At 43.8% G+C, this 19043-nt stretch overlaps 1 protein-coding gene across 2 annotated transcripts in view; it reads left to right on the top strand.

Moving 5' to 3' along the window:
* PAMR1 (peptidase domain containing associated with muscle regeneration 1) overlaps positions 1-19043 on the top strand; it is a 77850-nt gene that overhangs the window by 12816 nt on the left and 45991 nt on the right. For both annotated transcript variants that reach the window (XM_014574243.4, XM_006124462.5), the window contains exons 2-4: positions 6441-6617; positions 7406-7534; positions 14166-14280. In XM_014574243.4, the coding sequence (XP_014429729.3) occupies positions 6441-6617; positions 7406-7534; positions 14166-14280 (421 nt within the window). The remainder of the gene's footprint in view (positions 1-6440; positions 6618-7405; positions 7535-14165; positions 14281-19043) is intronic.

Genomic DNA, 19043 nt, shown 5'->3' with positions numbered 1-19043 from the left:
GATTGCTTTGTGGTGTGGCTGCCCAGATCTCCAGCCACCAGCTGTTCTGCCAGAGGAGACTAAGGGGCATGGAAGTGTTCAGGGGCTAGGGGCAGTAGCCTGTGGTAGGGTCCAATATGGCTCCACAGGGGAAGGAAGAGGTTGTGGAAGGGTCAGGACTTTGAGTGGAAGGGACATGGCTGGGGCTTGCTTTCCTGAGCTCGGCCGGCATCCAACACCTATGTGCATAAGGCTAGATCTACATTACGGCCTTCCACTGGCATGTCTAAGTTGGTCAGAGGTGAGATGAGATTCGACCCATTACTGACACAGTTGTGCTGGAAAAAGCCCCTAACACAGATGCAATGATACCTCCAGAAATATAATTTATTTTGTTTGATAGAGAGTGGGTGTCAAATAAGCTATGTCAACAAAATCACAGCTTTGCTGGTATAAACAGCAACCACCCGCAGAGTATTTTGCTAGTATAGTATACTGGTACTACTAAAAAAACACACTCTTCTATGGGTGTAAGAGTATCCATGGGAAGTTGTAGTGCTATAACTGGATTGGTTTGAATTCACATCTTATCTTATACCCATATAATTTCCCATGTAGACAAATCCTTGGTCACTTAGGAATCCTAAATCCCATTCTCAGCTCCCAAGGGTTCTATTTTGGGAGGGTGGGAGTGGGAGCAGTAGCCGTGTGGTCTGGGATGCAGCTTCCTTTTCATCCTGCTCCCCAGACGCTAAGGGGACAGTGGGACTGTCATTCCACAAGGAGTAACAGTTAATTTGAACTAAGGACTTAGTTTGAATTAACGTTTCACTGCCACGTGTAGCCGCACAGCAGTGAGTTCGGGCTAGTGAAATTTCAAAATGGTGACCGGACGGGAACATGCAAATAAAGCCCGGGATATTTAAATCCCAGGCTTCATTTGCAACTCCGGTCACCTCATTTGCCTACCTACCTCGAATTAACAAGCTAGTGTAGACATACACTAAGGGAGCTCACCAGCCAGGTGTGAGAGGCATGCATGAAATGCAAGCATGTTCCCCTCACTCCTTTAGCATCCTGGGAATGGGATGAAAAGCTAGCTGCATCCCAGAGCACATGGCTGCTTCCTCCCCACCCTCTCGAAATGGTGCCGTTGCTTAAGTCACTGAGACACTTACAGTAAAGTTTATGTGGAAGGTTTTGTATCTCGCTCCCAGTTCCCTTGTGCCATTCTGTTCCCTCTCCTTACAACCTGGAATTAGTTAGATTGTCCCTGACCTATGACCAGGTTGACAGTGATCCAGAGAAGAAATGTTGATGCTATTTTGGCTCACTCCAACGGTCACTGAAGTCAGCGTCAAGACTTGAGGAGAGTGAAATAAGGCCAGTATCCCATTCGCAGCCCCCAAGAGCTGCACACGCTGCCAGCCTTCAGAGACAGTGAATCACCGGCCTTACTCAGTCACTGTCCCCATCCACTTTCTCCTTATTTGAGTGAAACCTTATTGTCCATGCAAACATTTAAAACTTTTTAAAAAAATTAAAGAAATAACATAGAACTATTTTGGGAAGGGAGGACGGTGGAGTGTGCAAGGAGAGACTGCACCCCTCTCTGGAGAGGTTTCCAGCTCTTCAAGAAGGGTGTGGTGAAAGCTACAGTTTGGATGTTGGTGTTTCCATTGAAATGCAAACAATAGTTCTGTCAACCTTTCGGACTTTCTGAGTTGTAATAAAATAATTTCTTGTGGGACTCTATCGCCTCATTCTCCAAGGTCCTGCAGTTTGGGGTAGGATTGCATTTGAGGTTTGGCAGGGAGGTGGCTGGGTGAGTCATGCGTATGCCCCAATCATCCCAGTGATGAGGAAAACAGACACTCTTCTGTCAAGGCAATGTCTGAGATTAACAAATTGCAGGCTGTTTCAGTTCCTCTGCCGCACACCATGCTGGGCAGCATAAGCAGATCGCTCGGTGGGATGGGACAGCCGCCTTCTTTGGAAGGTGAAGATGAAATAAGTCTATTTGTACCAAGGAAGAAAAGAATCATAGGTAAGAAAGAAAAATAAATGCTGGCAGAGGCTGACAAGCCAAGGAGCATTCATCAGACTTGACTTGCTGTGGATCCATTCTGCAGAGAGCACTGGGTGCTAATGAAAGGAGATTACAGGTCTGTGCTTAGGCATGGAGCTGCTACTGTGCAAAGGCCCAGATTCATAGCTGTGCCAGCCTTGTGTGATACCTGGCATATAAGTGGGAATATGAACATCATTTTTACAGAGACAAAAAGAAGCCAAGACTAAAGGCCTGCATATTTCACAGTGACCAGTCCAAGGATCAGTACAGAAATGATGACTCTCCTATTCAGCAATTTAGCTCCCAGCACAAGCTAAACTGAACTCCACTCTGCAATAGCCTTGACAGCCAGGTCTACAAAGTAGGTGGGAGGGAGCCCTCCAGCTCCGGTGGACAGACTTGGATTAGCAGGGCTCCTGGTGGCATGCCAAAAACAGCTGTGTGAATGCTGTGGCACTAGCAGAGGCTTGGGCTAACCACCCAAGGAGTGAGACCAGCGAGTGAGTCTTTGGGCTTTCTGGTGTGACGGCTGACCGTACACAGTGAGCTGTGGATGCCAGGCTGGGTCCGCTCCATTGTGAACTGAACAAACCATCGAATGGTAAAGGCCCTTATGAACCATAACGGCCCCCAACACTACAGGTGCAATAACATGTTTACTAGTAGTCGCAAGTGCAAATAGAAAGGATTCAAACATCTCAGTACCTTGTTGAACCTGCAGGCCATGGAGATAGACCTGGAAATATACTCACAATATCTGAGGCTAGGTTGAGGATCTCTTAAAAATCAGGGGCCCCCCCTCTCGCCACCACCAAACAGGTCTGGACTTGAACCGGTTACTGAAAGGTCACACGTTCCACGCTACATTGACATGTTCTTGAATCAGCCCATTACTCCCACCCACTCTTCAACACTTTCCCCCTACCATTTACATTCTTTAATAACATTGCTAATTTTTTGCTCACATTTTCCATGACCTGGAGCTAGTTTCCTATATGCAGTTTGTGCCTGGATGGAATGGCCTTTTCATCATTAAACCCTTATAAAGTAGCCCATTGTTTATTTGCTTGTTCTTGTTTTCATCTGTCCGATAAATATTTTACATGGGGAGTTTTGCAACCCAGTCTCTCTTAGAGTCACTTCAAGTCTCTGCCTGGACATGTTTCACCCTCTCCGGAAATACAGCTGCTGGCTAAAAGTCAGTCTTCCTTTCTGAAGGGTGCCTCTGTTAGTAAGGTCAAACCACTAACTGCCCCGCAAATATTTTAGCCATGATTCAGAATGGTCCAGCTTTTAATTTGTTGCCTTTGACTCCACCAATAAATCCCACCTCCCCTTTTTCTTCCTCTCTCTTTAAGTATTAAAGCAAAGGCAAAAGATGACCAGGGGAAAACAATGAGTCCCCAAAAGGGATGAAGTGGCATGCTTCCTCCCACCCCCCAAAAAGCAAAAGGGTAGCAATTATGCTTCTCTGAGTCACAGTTTCTTCCTGGCACTCCTCCTGAAGCAGAATATCCATTTTCCGGTGTAAAGTCTCAATCTAGCCTTCTTAAAGATAAAAATGTGCTTTGATATGTATTAATTTCTCTTTTTTATGTCCACTTTAAAGTGTCCAAGCAAAATATCTCTTTTGCCTTCTATTACACGGGGTGAGGAGACATCTGTGTAAAGCAAGCTGGTTTCCCGAGTTATTCAAGACACACTGTCAACTCTTTATGTAGATTTTTTTTTTTAAAAAAAAAACCCTGTACAAAACCTAAGAACAATCGATTCCATTATTAAAAAAATCCAGAAGAAATTGTTTTTATGCCACACCCACAAATTCCCTTGTCATGTGCACTCCCCCAACTTTACCGCACTGTGCTAGCCCATGAGAACCAGAAAGTGAATTAAATTGGCTATAAATCACTGGAAAACCCATTTCAGTGTCTCAGCTAAGTGCAAGAAATGAGCAAAATGCAGACACAGGGAAAAGGAAATCTGATTTTTACAATTCTTCAAGGGCCCAGAGTCTGCTAACCCTTACTTACACTGCTTTACTCTGCAAATAGACTCATTGATTTCAACATGAGTAAAAAGGGAAAAATCTGGCTTGTGGGGCTGGCTAGAGGCACCGGAGTAACTAAAGGTGTGATTTGATACCAGTCTAGTGAAAAACACTAACATATTTGTATGCAGATACTCAAGTTGGTTTAATTCACGCTTATAACAGTTGCATTGAGTAAAATTATTAGCACAATCTAAACTGATATAGAATCCTTTTATCACTAAGAACTGGACATTTTTAAGGCAATGGGATTTCCAGCTTGATTTTGGAAACTGAACAGGATTAGATAAAATGGTTTAAAACTTCTAAATTTCAGGGTATTTGTTCAGGGTTCAGCTTTCACTAGGGATGAGCTGCTTTCTAGAGCAGCTAATTGCTTTGCTATTTTTTAATGGTGGAGGATGAGATGTGCTGAATTTAAATGTCAAACCTCAAACAATTTTAATGGGGAAAGTCTTGGTTTAGGGTGAACAGCAGTGAGCAGGGACAGGTGAAATTGGATTTTTATACCTTTGTAATCACTTTGCTTAGGAATCTGTATAAAATGCAGTTCCCAGACAATCTATACATATATTTATACCTTTGCAGAAGAAAGAGGTATCACTATATGTTTAGTAATCCCAATATGGTCCAGTTGTTTGCCTGCTGTTCTGGGAGGTAGGAGACTTGAATTTAATTCTTGACTACTGTTTCTGCTCTGGGACAATGGGGAAAGTCACATCACCTTCATATACCTCAGTTTCCCATTTGTAAAATGGGATGTATCTTTGTAAAGCCCTTGGTGAACTATAAGTAGAAAGTGCTATGAAAGGGTTAAGTGTTATTATGATTTGAGTGCAAGACTATATTATTGGAATGGAAAACTACCAAACAAATCCCCACCTTACCAAACACCAGCAGTTGTTTCTTTTATGGTAGAAAGGAAGAAGATGAGCAACAATCAGGCTTCGAATGCAAACTGACTTCATCTCTATCTATGGAGTCTCTGAACTGTGACGCAGTTAGATAGTTGTAAGGCATAAGGAATGGGCAATGGGATTACACCAGGGTTGAATTGTGCCTACAGCTAAATACAGAAGTCAAGAATATGTAGGTGATTCCTCTGCTGTGCTAACTAACTAGTATTAGGAAGAAAGACAACCTTCTGAGAATCAGGCTTTATTGGGCTATGGAGAATTGAGAGAGGCATATCTACCACTGAATCCTACAGGGAGTTAACTCAGCCCTCATAATTAAATTATGAGCCACAGTGATTCAAAAAAGAACTGTGTGAAAAGGAAGCCAGGTACAGACATGGATGGGAGTTCTGCTCCTTAATAGCAATGTCTGGATTGTTGCAATAACAAAGCAATTCTATCACTCAGAATATAAAACAAAAGGGAAAGAATATTCTTTGGCCAAAAACAAAAAAAAAGTCTCATTATGTTTCTTTCACATCTCATCTCTCCAGTCTGCTCTCTCACTTCTGATCATCAGGCTCCACAAAAAAAGCCATCAGGCCTGTCAACTGGCTAAGAGACACGCTGACAGCATCATGAGCTCATTAGATTTCAATTTGTAGAGTTTAGACAGGGTGCTGGTGAAAGGGAGATGAGATCTGTGGAGTTACTGTGTTAGTCTGTAGTCACTCTCCAAGGTATTTCAGACTGTGGTTTCTTAAAAGGGCATTGATTAAATCACAAAACGTAGCAGCAGGAAGCTAATTAAAAATTTATTTAAAAATCCTTATCTAATTAGAAATGTTTTCATGAAATTAAATTTCAAACAAACAAAGAACTCAGTGGCAAAAATGGTTTTCTTCTGCAATAAAAGCAGCAGTGTACTAGTGACATGCAACTAGGAAATAAACTTGACTAGAAGCCAGAAGTGAAACTGACCTTTCCATTTGGACTCTACATTCTCCAAGCTCCATGAAATGTAAGGAACATTAAATGGGCCATCAGATATTTTAAATTCTTTGGGAATAAATCTAAATTGGAGATGAAGTAGGAAACAAGGCCTGAGATTTTTAAAGTGAAAACGTCCCTTCATGTTGTTTTCCCCTTCTTCTGAATGCAGACGCAAGGAAGTCTGACTGCAAAAGGAATGACAAATTTCCTTCATTCTGGCATGAGTGCTTCCTTGGCGGGCAATGCAAATCTGCCTATTTGTGTGTTAGCCACCCAAACTAATTTACATTTTGGCAGGATCAGATATGTTATGATTGGCATTTGCCATATTGCAGGCCTGGGACAACCCCTTAATCATGTATGATCTTACTATTAACCGAACAACAATTAGTGAATTGATTAATTCTCTGTATTTTATGCCTCATTTCTCCATCACCTGACTTTCTGTTTTTAGAATACACAGTGATCAATGAAAACTGCCCTGGAGCTGAATGGAATATCATGTGTCGGGAGTGCTGTGAATATGACCAGATCCAATGCGTCTGTCCGGGCGGGAAAGAAAAAGTGGGCTACACCATTCCCTGCTGCAGGAATGAGGAAAACGAGTGTGACTCCTGTTTAATCCACCCAGGTGTGTTGATTTATAGCATTGTCCCTTGTACCTCCTGTGTTTGAGGTGATGTGTCAGCATGTGCAGCCAGTCGCTGTATATGGAACCAGATGGGGCATAGACAGGCAGCCTGTTTTGGCTGCCTGATTTCATGGGTTGCTTTTGGTCTCATCACGAATCCATCTGCACCAGTGCAAGTGGCTCCCGCACCAGTGTGAGCTAATGGGCTCAGCATATGGGCTCATGTAGCACCATTCCTGGTAACAAAACCCTGCAGTATGAGCGGAGAGTTTTCAGGGTCTCTGGGCAAGCCTGGAAGCTCTCCACAAGGTAAAGTCATAACTAGCTTCACACAGGTCATTTCTGGAGGGGGATTTTATTTCTTCAGCCTCCAGAGCTGGTTTGTACATTGCTTTTCCACTGCTTTCTGAAGTCTGACCCCCCCCCCCTTAATAAAGCAAAGTTAGAGGTAGGATGAGGGAGAACCAGTGTAGAACAAATTAGATTTACTTACAAGCAGGGAGGGAGCCGCACTGCTCCAACAGCCAAACTCACACTTTCCTAAAGGGTTTTCAGAGAAGGGGGGCAGAGGAGGTAGACACACAGGGCAGCTGCCAAATTCAGATCCAGATTCAAGAGCTAGAACTTGCTGCAGTAGGGGATGGGCGAGATCCACAACAGTCACACCACAAAGATCATAAGCTTCTTTTGGGCTGTGAAAAGCCAACCGACTCCTCTCCCCATTCCCCAACCCTCCCTTCTAATAGCAGCTTTCTCTATGTCATTCAACACAGTGATTCTGCTTTCAGGCTGCACCATTTTTGAGAACTGCAAGTCCTGCCGCAACGGCTCCTGGGGTGGAACGCTAGACGACTTCTATATCAAAGGGATCTACTGTGCGGCGTGCAGAGCAGGCTGGTACGGAGGGGACTGCATGAGTAAGTGCGCTCAGTGACATCCCCTACAACTGAGCAGGGGATAGAAGTGAGGCAGTGGCTTAATCGGAACATAGGAATTGCATGCTATAGCAAACCAGCTGGTCCAGCTAGTCCAGCATTCTGATAGTGACACTGGCCAATACCAGATGCTTTAGAGGAGAATGTAAGAAATCCTGTCAGGATCAGTTATATAATAAAATGCAGTGTTCAGAGGAATAACTACCTACTTGCCCTTAACTGAAACATGGACTTATACCTGGAAGCTTGAATATTTATAAGCCTTCCAAACTCCTGATGTAGTTTTTCAATCATTAACTCTTGCAACTCTGGATGTTCTTGTTATCCATATTATGTCTTTGGATTTAGACAAAAATAAAGGGAGACGGGGAGATACTGGTCAGGAACAGAGCAGGACAAGCATGACATGAACAAAGAAGGGAAGTGTGGATTTAATTTATTAAACCTTTAGGGGAGCCATCAGCCTGGGGAGCTTCCCAACTCCATGTTCTTGTGGCTTCATGAGAGAATGTCTCAAGGTTGGTGACAAAAGCAATCTGTTAGTGAAGAATCCCTAATCTTAGAACAACATAGCAAATACTTCCACACCAATTCCTCATACTCTTCTCTTTATGCCTCCATCAGTGGCAGCTTCCAGCAAGATTGTTTGACATGCCATCCGCCTTCAGCGTGGGCATGTGGAGGTGTTACAACAACAATATGTTCTTGTGCATTCCTTCATAGTGGGGTTGCTATTTCCTGTACTCCAGCTGTGGTGGCTAAATAAAGTCAGTGGGCTTTTGGGCTGTGTATATGCTGATGCATCCCATTAAGGAACAGAGTGGAGTGCATACTGCTTATTATGGCCCTTGTACATTCACATCTGGAATATTGCAGTCATTCCAGGCACCTCACTAGTAGAAGGACGTCAGTTGACTAAGGGAATTTGAAGAAGAGCAAGAAAAATAATCAATAAACAGATGTGACCTATTGGTCCCATGCTATGTGTAAACATTGGTATATGCTTTTCTAGTGAGCACGTGCCTTTTCCCAACACCAGGAATGGCTGATTATCTGCACGTTTCCACAGCTTAGCCTTGAACAAGGGTCATCAGTGAAGGGGAACAGCTTTGCTTAGTGAGCCAAAAAAGAGGGGCTCTTGTGGCTGAACTGACAGGAACTTCCGTTCTAACCTTTTCTTAGCTGAAATTCATGACTCACATCCGAATGTTTCCTTTTGGATGGAGAGCCAACCCTCTGTATGTGGGGTACATCCATTTTCTTCTATTATTGAACATTTAAAATATACAGGCAGTTGGGGTGCTGTGCACACCTTTAGTGTGACGCTTTAGCATTTGCATTCTGGAGTGAAAAGACCCTGTAGTTACTTAACACCTGAACAATTTCCATTGTTCAACAGACAAAAAGTATTATCTTCAAAAAGCAATTGCAGACTATGTTTGGAGAGTGTGGTCCTTTGTCTCCCTCTAGTGATGGCCCACATGTGACATTTATGAGTCTGTTTCTGACTAGAGGACTTAGTCTTTTAATTTAACTGGAAGAATCGCTTGTTTTTAAATCAAAAGGTGCCAGGGTTAAATCTTACTGATTGCCTGAGCAGAATAATTTCCTGAATCACTGTCTGAAAAATAGTGAGAGTGGATTGCTGTGTGAAAAGAAAAACTTACTTGTAGCTGGCAAAAAATAAATAAAAATTTTCTAAAGCTACAGTTTTTTGGTCCATCACATTGCAGTCTGTAATTTCCCATTCGAGTCAAGCAAATAATCACTTATCAAATCATTTACTTGTTTAATAGACTTCCCCCTCTTTTTCTGGTGGCAGAATGACTGGGAGCTGATCTCAAATTGCTCATCATTTGACATTTCTTTTGCAAATTGCCTTGCAGTTTGGCACTTAAATGTTGGAAATCTTAACTTTATAATGTCGTTGTGATTGGTCATGCAAGTTACACGGCGATTTCCCAACTGGATGAGTGTAATGCTTGTAATCAGGTTTCAAGTGTGAATACTCCCAGTAATCAGGTGTCAGTGTGCAAACTTAACACATGACATGCACAGCCATTTGTGTGAATCATCATTTCTTGTTTTTAAAAACTTTGAGAGATGCTCAGATACTAAGATAACAGAGGCTGTATAAATGACCAGCTAGATAACATTTAACTATCTGACTGTTCAGAGACAGCAAACAGAGAAGGGAAAAAGCATAACCAGTGAAGAGTCAATGTTGTCTTACTAGGTCTTCAGACACCTGGATACTACAGCTTTGAGAGGCATGAAGTGCCTCCTGCATCTCAGGAACCTGATGACTCTGAAGTCTACAGATGACACATACTGCAGCAACAGATGTCAGTACAAAACCTTTAGCTAGGTAGAAATGACACCATTTGCAATGGTTTCACAGATGATCACCTGAGCAGGAACATTCTGCCAAAGTGCTCATCCTATGGTTCTAAATTACCTTCCATGCCTGCACAGGTACCAACCAGCAAACTATCTCCGATGCAGCTATGCCTGAGAAAGTTTTGCAGTTCAGATCAGCATTGTGAATACAAAAATCTGGAACACATTAAGCTTGACAATGGGGGAGTGGCTCTGTCAAATCAAATTCAGTAGCAAACAAATAACAGGTGTGTCTGTCCTGAGTGTATTATTCTGTTTCATATTTAATGGAGTAAACCCCCCTCCATGTTGAAATGAAAATGAAACTACCAGGCTGTGTTTAGACTGGCAAGTTTTTCCACAAAAGCAGCTGCTTTTGTGGAAAAACTTGCCAGCTGTCTACACTGGCCACTTGAATTTACGCAAGAACACTGATGATCTCATGTAAGAAATCAGTGCTTCTTGCAGAAATACTACGTTGCTCCCGTTCGGGTAAAAGTTCTTTTGAACAAAAGGGCCAGTGTAGACGGGTCAGATTTGTTTTGCACAAAAAAGCCCCGATCGCGAAAATGGCAATCGGAGCTTATTTGCGCAAAAGCGCGTCTAGATTGGCCACGGATGCTTTTGCGGAAAAGCGGCCGTGCCAATCTAGATGCTCTTTTCTGCAAATGCTTTTAACGGAAAACTTTTCCGTTAAAAGCATTTGCGGAAAATCATGCCAGTCTAGACGTAGCTCCAGAGCATTTCCTATTTGCAGCACAAAAGGGGCACAGAGTCTAGGGCTCGTCACTATGGAGTAGAGAGGCCCATTTAGATGCAGAATAATTGGGACTTGTGTATATTGGAAAACATGCAGAGGAGAGAGACTCAAGGGGGAGAGACCCACCTTTGCTCTTTTCTGAGGTGTAAAATAAACTGCAGTATCTCAATCCACTCACTAGATGGTGCCCATTACTCTGAAAAGCTCCTTTTGATGTCTGAAGGCAGCAGACTTTGCAATGGGTTATAAGCAAATGAGGTGAATTGATTTTTCTTTTCAGTGTCACAGTTTGCTGTGAAGTCACAATATTAAGTAACAATAAGACAAATGAGGACAAAATGGGGCATAAGGGTACACAGCTGCACTTCAGCCTCTGGGGCCTGCTTACCACACTGGATTGTTTTGATGAGGATTTAGAAAGTATTTATTTGGTGGAAATGAAGGCGAGGGCTATGCATTTCTGTCTGAATCCTGGCCTTAAATATTCTTGGGAAGGTGAGAACACACTCAGACACACGCGTGTTCCCATTACAATAAAAATGGTACCGAGGAGATGGCTGATCTTCACACCTTTTACATCACAGGCTGGATTACTTAGCAGCATAGCTCTAAATTAAGCCCATCGCTGTGCAGAGTGACAAAGTGGGGAGAAAACAATTTTGGGTCACTCTTCACCTACACGTAATGGCAGTGATCAAAATGTGAAGGCTTCTGACTACCATTACCAGTCCTTCCTGAGTCTATCTGTCTGTTTCTCACTCCTGCCACCCTTTAGCAAATTTCTGAATGCCAGTGGATGTAAGACTTCATAGTTGCTTTGTCTCCCCTGTTGGCTCTGGATGGAATCCCACACAGATGCTGGGAAATCCAAACAACAGGTGTTGAATTGTGACTAGATGTCTAGTATGTCTCTAGTATGAACTCCATAATAGGATACAACTCAAAGGGCTCTTGAGTTATTTTTTTCTTTCAGTTTCAGGCCTCATAGAAGAATCTTTATGTGCTGCTGAAAGCAGCTTTTTTTTCCAGACAGGAAAGGAACCCAAAGTGGATTATTTTTTACTTAAAGAAGCCAGCTTTCTCTGCACTTGTGATTGGGATACAAATTATCCTTGAGAATTTTTCAGGTCTCCCACAGTTTCAGAAGGGGAAGATAAAAGATTCCAGTTGAATAGTAGGGGATGGAGGTGTTGTTTGCTTGCTGGGGAGAGGCAGCACAATGTCTGCTAGGTGAGCTGGAGAAAGCAGGGTGAAGATCTGATCTGCTCTCGGATGTACTTCACGCAGAGAAACAAATCTGAGAATATTCTTTTCAAGGAATTCTCTCAATGGCTCCTCTTAGCCTTCAGACCACCTGCTTTGTTGGCCAAACCTACTTCCTTGGCATGGACAGTCAGAAGTTCAGACTGTACTGTTCCAAACAGAAAAGTGCATTTAGTATGCCCCCCCGACAAGCATTCTTTTGCACCGGTTTCTTTGCTTTCCTTTGTGAAAGGCAGGAGTGCAAAGGAAGCCCAAAAGCCTGTGTTACAAAAGGAAATTTTTCTTTGAGGTGATCCAAGAACCTTGTCAAGCCATCTGAAGATTTCCCGCTGCTTTGTCTCAGGCTGTTTTTGAGGCAGGAGCCAGTAACAGTGTAGGTCCCTCTCCTTGCTGTGGGAAGGCACGTTATTGTGTGCACTATAGCAGATTCTGGCATCCCATCTGCATTGTAATGGGCCTACAGGAGTGTAGTAATTAATTTTCACCTTTTATACCAGGGACCAACTAAGGTCTAGTATAGGATGAAACATTTGTGATTAGCTGGATTGGTGTTTCATCGGATTCCACTTAATTGAGAGTAAGTGAGGGTAAACCAACAAAGGGTGTTTTATTGGACTGGCTATTCTTAAAAAGGAAATAGAAGCAATTGACTCTCAATTTTCCCACGTCTCTCACCATACTTCAGACACCTAAGGCCTATGGAAGCTCAGCACTTGTGAAAATCAGGTCACTTCCACACGTGCTAGTCCTCCAGGTAAGTATGGCCTGTGGCCAATGCCACTTACAGATACAGTACCATCATCCAGGATGGGGATGCACTGAGATGCTCAGGGTCCCTGTTCAGGAATGGGTCAAGCTTATTGATTCTCAATAAAGGAGCACTGAATGGAGTAAGAAGGCTGAAAAGCCTTCTGGACATCGCTTGGTTCCTACCCCACAACTTAACTGCAGTCTGTTGGCCTCTTCCAACCGTTACCACACCTGGGCGTGGTCTGCAGCCCACCCATAATCCCCCATGTGCAGACATGTTATTACCCACAGTGCAATCCCCAGAACAGTAGATGCAGTCAGAATTATCCAGCAGTATATTAGGAGAATGAATCCTCATAAGCTGTTGGCCTCCATCAGGAAAGATGTAGCCAAGAAATTAGGAACCATGTGATCTGTGTGATGGGTGATGGTCTAACTCCGCACCTTCACTTATGTAATGTTTGTGAAGCCCTTTAAGATCCTTGACAAGGATTCCCTTACCGAGATAAGCATTAATATTCTATAAGAAGGAAAACTAAGGCTGGGTGAAGTTGAATTACCTGCTCAATATACATGGTGGCAGAGCTGAAAATAGAAGCTAGGGGGTACATCTAGACAAGGAACACATCCGCTTTTCCCAAAAAAATGTCAGAAAAGTGGATGCGTTTTGTTGGAATCCCTGTAAACCTCGTTTCACAAGGAAGAAAGGATGTTCCAAAAGAAGATTTTTTCCTGAAATTTGGCCCCGTGTAGATGGGCCAAATGTCAGAAAAGCCTCTTTTGGAAGAAAGTGGAAAAAGATACGCAAATAGCGGTTTGCAATTTGCGTATCTTTTTCTGACTTTTCTTTGTAGTGTAGTCATAGCCTGTATTCCTTTACTTCCAGTCCTCTGCTTTAAAAGTATTCCTTTAACCCCAGGCTGTGGGGCAGAGAAGCAGATCTAGGTCTATGACTTGGGAAGGGATCCAGTGGTGTTCTAGAGGCAGCAATCCCTCTCTAAACTTTCCTGTATTCCACCTACTTTGCCACTGCTGTGCGGGCCTCATTCTGACTAATTGCTGTGTGGGAGACTGCGAAGGTTAAATTTCCCCCCTCTCTACTACATACACATGTTGGCATATGAAAAAAGGGGACGGATGGGATAATGGCGGAGGGGAGGAGTCTTTTTGAGGAGGGGTAGGAAGGAACTGGGATTGGGGAAGTCCTACATCTTGCTGCAGGATTTTGGGAGGTGAAAGATGAGTCCAGTATACTCCTTCACTATGATTAACATGGTGGGAAGAGGTGATACTACAGAAGCTTAAAAGAAGGCTGTTGAATGCTGAAATGAAATAGTAGCCACTTTTAGTCATTCAGAGAGTTGCCTCAGAGGTTAGTTTGTCATTCTTGTGTATTCTGGCCCCTTCACTCTGAGCCTGAAGGTCTCTAATGCACTTGATGTTTCTACTTTTCCTTTTCAGGTTGCGGGCAAGTTCTTCAGGCTTCCAAGGGTCAGATTTTGCTGGAGAGCTACCCACTGAATGCACACTGTGAATGGACCATTCATGTTAAACCTGGGTTTAGCATCGAATTAAGGTAGGTGGGAGATGAATTTCAGCAAAGTCTGTCTTCTGAATGAGGCAGAGTATCATGTATAACAGATGGGGTTCATATTTTGATCTCCAGGTGGGTCAAAGTCTGGGGGCTCTGTGACAAAAAAGCACTGCCCCCATCTTAGGGAGATACTTTATATTTGGCACTGTAAACGTGCCCCCCTTCACCCACCAGTCCCATCATCCCGTCACCCTTAAGATCGCCTCTCAGCGTCCCAGCCAACCGTATTGTCACTTTGCCCGTGACCTGTCAGGCAAGTTACTGCGCCATGGCTCGCCGGCGGGGCCTCGCCTGGCGTGGCATGGGTGGACTTCCGGCCCGGCGTTATGCCTGCCGGGTGACGTCACCAGCCCAGTGACGTCACCGGGATTCCCCGGCGTGTCCGGCCGGCATGCCACCGCTGCCGCCACCGAGCAGCTGGCGCAGCGGTTTGCGGCTTGTGCAAGAGCTGCGTGGGTGACCTGCCACGGCTTGCCCCGTTCGGGGCTCTCCGGCTTTCCCCCGAGCGCCGCCAGACAAGCGGTCCGCCGGGGGCTCTCAGTGCGGGGCACCTCTGCCCCGTCACAGGCACCTTGTCCAGCAGGAGTTCTGCAAATGCTGCACTGCGGGCCATGGTCTGCCTTCAGTTCCTGCTTGGAACACCAGCTGATACTATGGAAGTTTCTGGAGACATGCAGGGCAATGTATATTCTAGGTGCCATTATGGTCAGGGCATCCAGTGGTACATCAGGGAAGCACCAGGCTAGAGTAGAATGGATTCACTGAAGACAAAACTCAGGAGTATTTTGGGGCAATGCCCATGCCAGGAGAAACTGGCTCAGGTTACTCTGAATTTGTGTGAAAACAATCCACAATTAATTAATGGGTGAGGCTCTGAAGATCATGCTTATCAATGTGCCATTTATTTTCTTCATAGAATCACAGACATTAGCGAGGGGAAACTCCCTCAGATGAAGATGGAAAATGCCACCCATGAAGATGCATCCACCACTTGTTGCAGGCTTTAAAACATCTCATGGGCAGGAAGTATTTCCTGATATTTGGCCTACATTTTCCCTTTCTAAAGTTCATATAATTGTTGCTAGTGAGGTCCTCATGTACCACCTCCAATAATTCTTCTCCATCCCCAATGCCTACAAGCTGCCTATATTTGTACAGTAAGTTATTCTGTCAATCTACATGTCTAGCCCTTTTAATTGTGTCTGATGGTATGGTCTCATCAGCCCTTCATAAGGGTTTCTTTTCCAGTACTGGAGAATCTTGATATGGTGCAATTGTGTGGCAAAGAGCTCACGCATGCAGCAGGAAGCTTGGCAAGTACTCAGAGTCTGCCTCTACCAGCAACTGTAATAAAAACATGAGTTAAAGGCTTCACCTCAATGTTTCACCAGCTCTGGAGACCAGGCAAAGAAGTGATGTTACGTGCACAAATACATTCCTAACCATAGATTTAAAGAGAGCTTTAATTATTATTTTAGAAGGAAAATCACCCAATAACAAAGAAACTTGGGGGCTTTGAAGTTAATCTCAGTCCCTTTTTCAGAATCACTATTGTGAGTATGATATTGTATCAGAGCAACAATAATGACAAACATTCTAACAGCGATGAAACCTCCTGAGAGAAAGTGCAGGATTCTGCAGGAGTGGCAAGAGATAGCCGTGCCTATAACATGACACAGGGAGTTTGGTATCTGGAATAACATTCAGGGAGACTGAGGCTGCTTTGTGTTATGCTTATTAGGGAGGAGACACATTGCCTTTGCTTTTACAAGTGCCTTATTGGATTTGGGTGTAGCTCACTCTGTGCAACAAGCAACAAGATTATAAATTATATTGCTTTATATTTATGTACAAGGTTCTTTCATTCCTAAGGATGCCTAAGTGTTTCACAAAAGCACTTGGTTTGGCCCTGCTTTTGATCATATCGGTAGGGGCAGGATTGGGCTTTATACACTTACATCCCCAATGAAATGCAATCATCTCTGAGGTGGAAGGATGGCAGCCAATTGGCATAGAGCAACAATGTACGAAAAAGAAAGGAGAAGTATAATAAGAGCAAACTTCTACATTTGCCAAAAATGCAATGAGACCTTTAATCTCCAGGCGGAGTAGACAGGGCATTTGTTTTTGAGGGGTCATCCAAAAGAGCATTGTAGGATGTGCTGTATGGGAATTCAGCTACGAATTACAACTCTACACCACCCCGGCCCAGCCCTCCCGAGGGGCAGGAGTGATAGTGCTGTACCTGGAAATTTGTGTTACCACTCAACAGCTGGGCAATTGTTATTATTACTGCTGTTACAGGATACAAGGTAACTGATTTGAATGGACACATGGCAAGAGCTTCCTTCTAGCGGATTCGATCTTCTTTCTGTTGTGGCCATTCCCCACCTAGTTCTACAAACTCAGTACTAGCCTCTGCCTCCTTTGACGCAGGGACCCAGTGTTCCAATGAAAGTGTCCTAAAGGGAGTCTGATGAGGAAGCTCCTGGCATTGGGTTTCAAAGACTCAGACTAGTTTCAATTCCACCAAATCCTTCCAATCTGGCACTGCTATCTGTGCATGACAGTTACTACTCCACTGTCACAAACAGATTCCTTCTGCCTTTGTTAATCTCAGCTCAGAACAGTAATTGTTGGCAAAAGGTTTGCTGAGATTCCCGACAAAAGCACTTCATGCTTCCTGGTCTCTATCTAGCCCCACCAAACTCTGTGGCTACGTCTACACTGGCAGCTTCTTGTGCAAAAACTCTTCCAAAAGAGAGCGTCTGCACTGGTATGTGCTTTTGCATAAGAGCATCCATGCCAGTGTAGACACTCTCTTGCACAAGAAAGCTCTGATGGTCGTTTTAACCATAGGGCTTTCTTGCGCTAGAAATTCATATTGCCTGTCCACACTGGCCTCTTGCGCAAGAACAGTTGCGCAAAAGGGCTTATTCCTGAGTGGAAGTGTCAGAGTTCTGGCGCAAGAAGCCCTGATTTCATACATTAGAACGTCAATTTACTTGTTCAAGAACATATGGCCAGTGTAGACAGGCAGCAAGTTTTTGCACAAGAGCAGTTGCTTTTGTGCAAGATCGTGCCAGTGTAGACACAGCCTGTGTGATCACCTCAGGGAAATGCTGGTGGGAGTCACCAGCTGCAGTCAGACACAGGTTGAGTTTCTGTCCCTTTCTTAAAGGCTTTGTTCATTATCTTCCCAAACAAAGCAAGACAAATATATAAGAAGCAACACTAACAAGACTGTGGTTTGGACTCAGTCTGCCAGCTTGCCCTATTCACCAGCAAATATCATCCCCTGGTCTCTTCCCCTGCATGCTTAAGCTCTTCTTTATATTACAGCTGAAAGTGTGGGCTAGTCAAGAGTGTGGGGAAGTGGTATCAGCTTGTTCCTAGCACCTGTGTGCTGGGCTGGTCTCTGGTGTGAGGTCAGCTGCTTCTTATTTCTCTCCTTGCCCTGCCTCCCAACTAGGGGCTTTAAATGGCAGATTGCTTGCTTGCAGTGAGTTTCATAAAGTCTCCTAATCTTATAGGACAGAAAAAGTAAAGCTGTCTAGAATACAAATAAATCATCTCCTGACTTGAGATATGCCCCTCTGTCCTAGGGGATTTGTTGGACTGGGTGTGCTTTGATAAATGGCACCCTGATTGCAAGAGTAATTTATTTTTATGTCCATTTTCTAGACTCATTTCTCTTTAATTTGTGATTTATCATGCTCCCTTGTCCCATGTCATATCAGGGGATGAGCTACAGCACTATAGGTAACACACAACTCTCAATCGTTTTCTTTAATGCTCTGACAGAGATGTATCCTGTAATTGTTCTTTTCCTTTGTGGAGAAGCTTCCCCCCCAGAGGCATATTCTCAATGCACTCCCTAATAACATCTCCTCAAAAAGGTATGTTGTGCTCCCTTTCTGCCTGTGGAGCGCCAAGCATTTCATTAACAAAGGGTACGTCTACACTACAGAGTTTTTTCAGAAAAATGGCCTTTTTGAAAAAACCCTTCACTTATGTCCACACAGCAATCGCGTTCTTTTGAAAAAAAATTGAAAGAACAAATGACGTTGGTAAACCTCTTTCTACGAGGAAGAAGCCTTTTCCCGAAAGAGCTCTTTTAGAAAAAGGCATGTGTTTCTGGGGAAGAGGGAGTTCTTTCACAAGAAGAGGAAAGAGGAAAAAGCACAGGTGCCCTGGTGGCCACTCCGCCCATAGTAATCACAGCTTAATTGCGAGATAACGTCCATTCGTGTGGATGCTATCTTTTGAAAAAGCAGATTGCTTTTTCGATGCGCTTTGGTAGTGTGAACGCTCTCTTTTGGAAGACGTTTTTTCAGAAGATCTCTTCCGGAAAAGCTTCTTCCGAAAGAAGCCTGCAGACTAGACATAGCCATAGAGGAATTTGGCATTACAATTTTCAGGATGGTTGGGGAAATAGCCCCATTTTTACAGGTGAGGAAATTGAGGTTAATGAACTTGCCCATAACTGTGCTTTAGCCAGCAATAGGCCCCAAGATTTCAAAAGTGCTTAGTTGACTCCACTGGGAGCCTAGTTAGGACTATGTGGAGGATTTCTGAAAATCCTCTGCCATGTCTCTCAGCTCCCATCTCTGCACCTTAGCCATGAGGCCTCTGCATCTCATAGCTACTTCACTCCTACATTCAAACAATGCTGCTCTGAAACCTGCAAGCCTTCCCATTAAATTAGCTTAGTCATATTTTTAGCAGGAATTTTTTTTGAAGGG

The sequence above is a fragment of the Pelodiscus sinensis genome, chromosome 5, assembly GCF_052426305.1.
Source record: "Pelodiscus sinensis isolate ZL-2025 chromosome 5, ASM5242630v1, whole genome shotgun sequence".
Taxonomy (NCBI): Eukaryota; Metazoa; Chordata; order Testudines; family Trionychidae; genus Pelodiscus; species Pelodiscus sinensis.
Note: the sequence above shows the minus strand (reverse complement) of the source record. Positions and strands in the feature narration are given on the sequence as shown.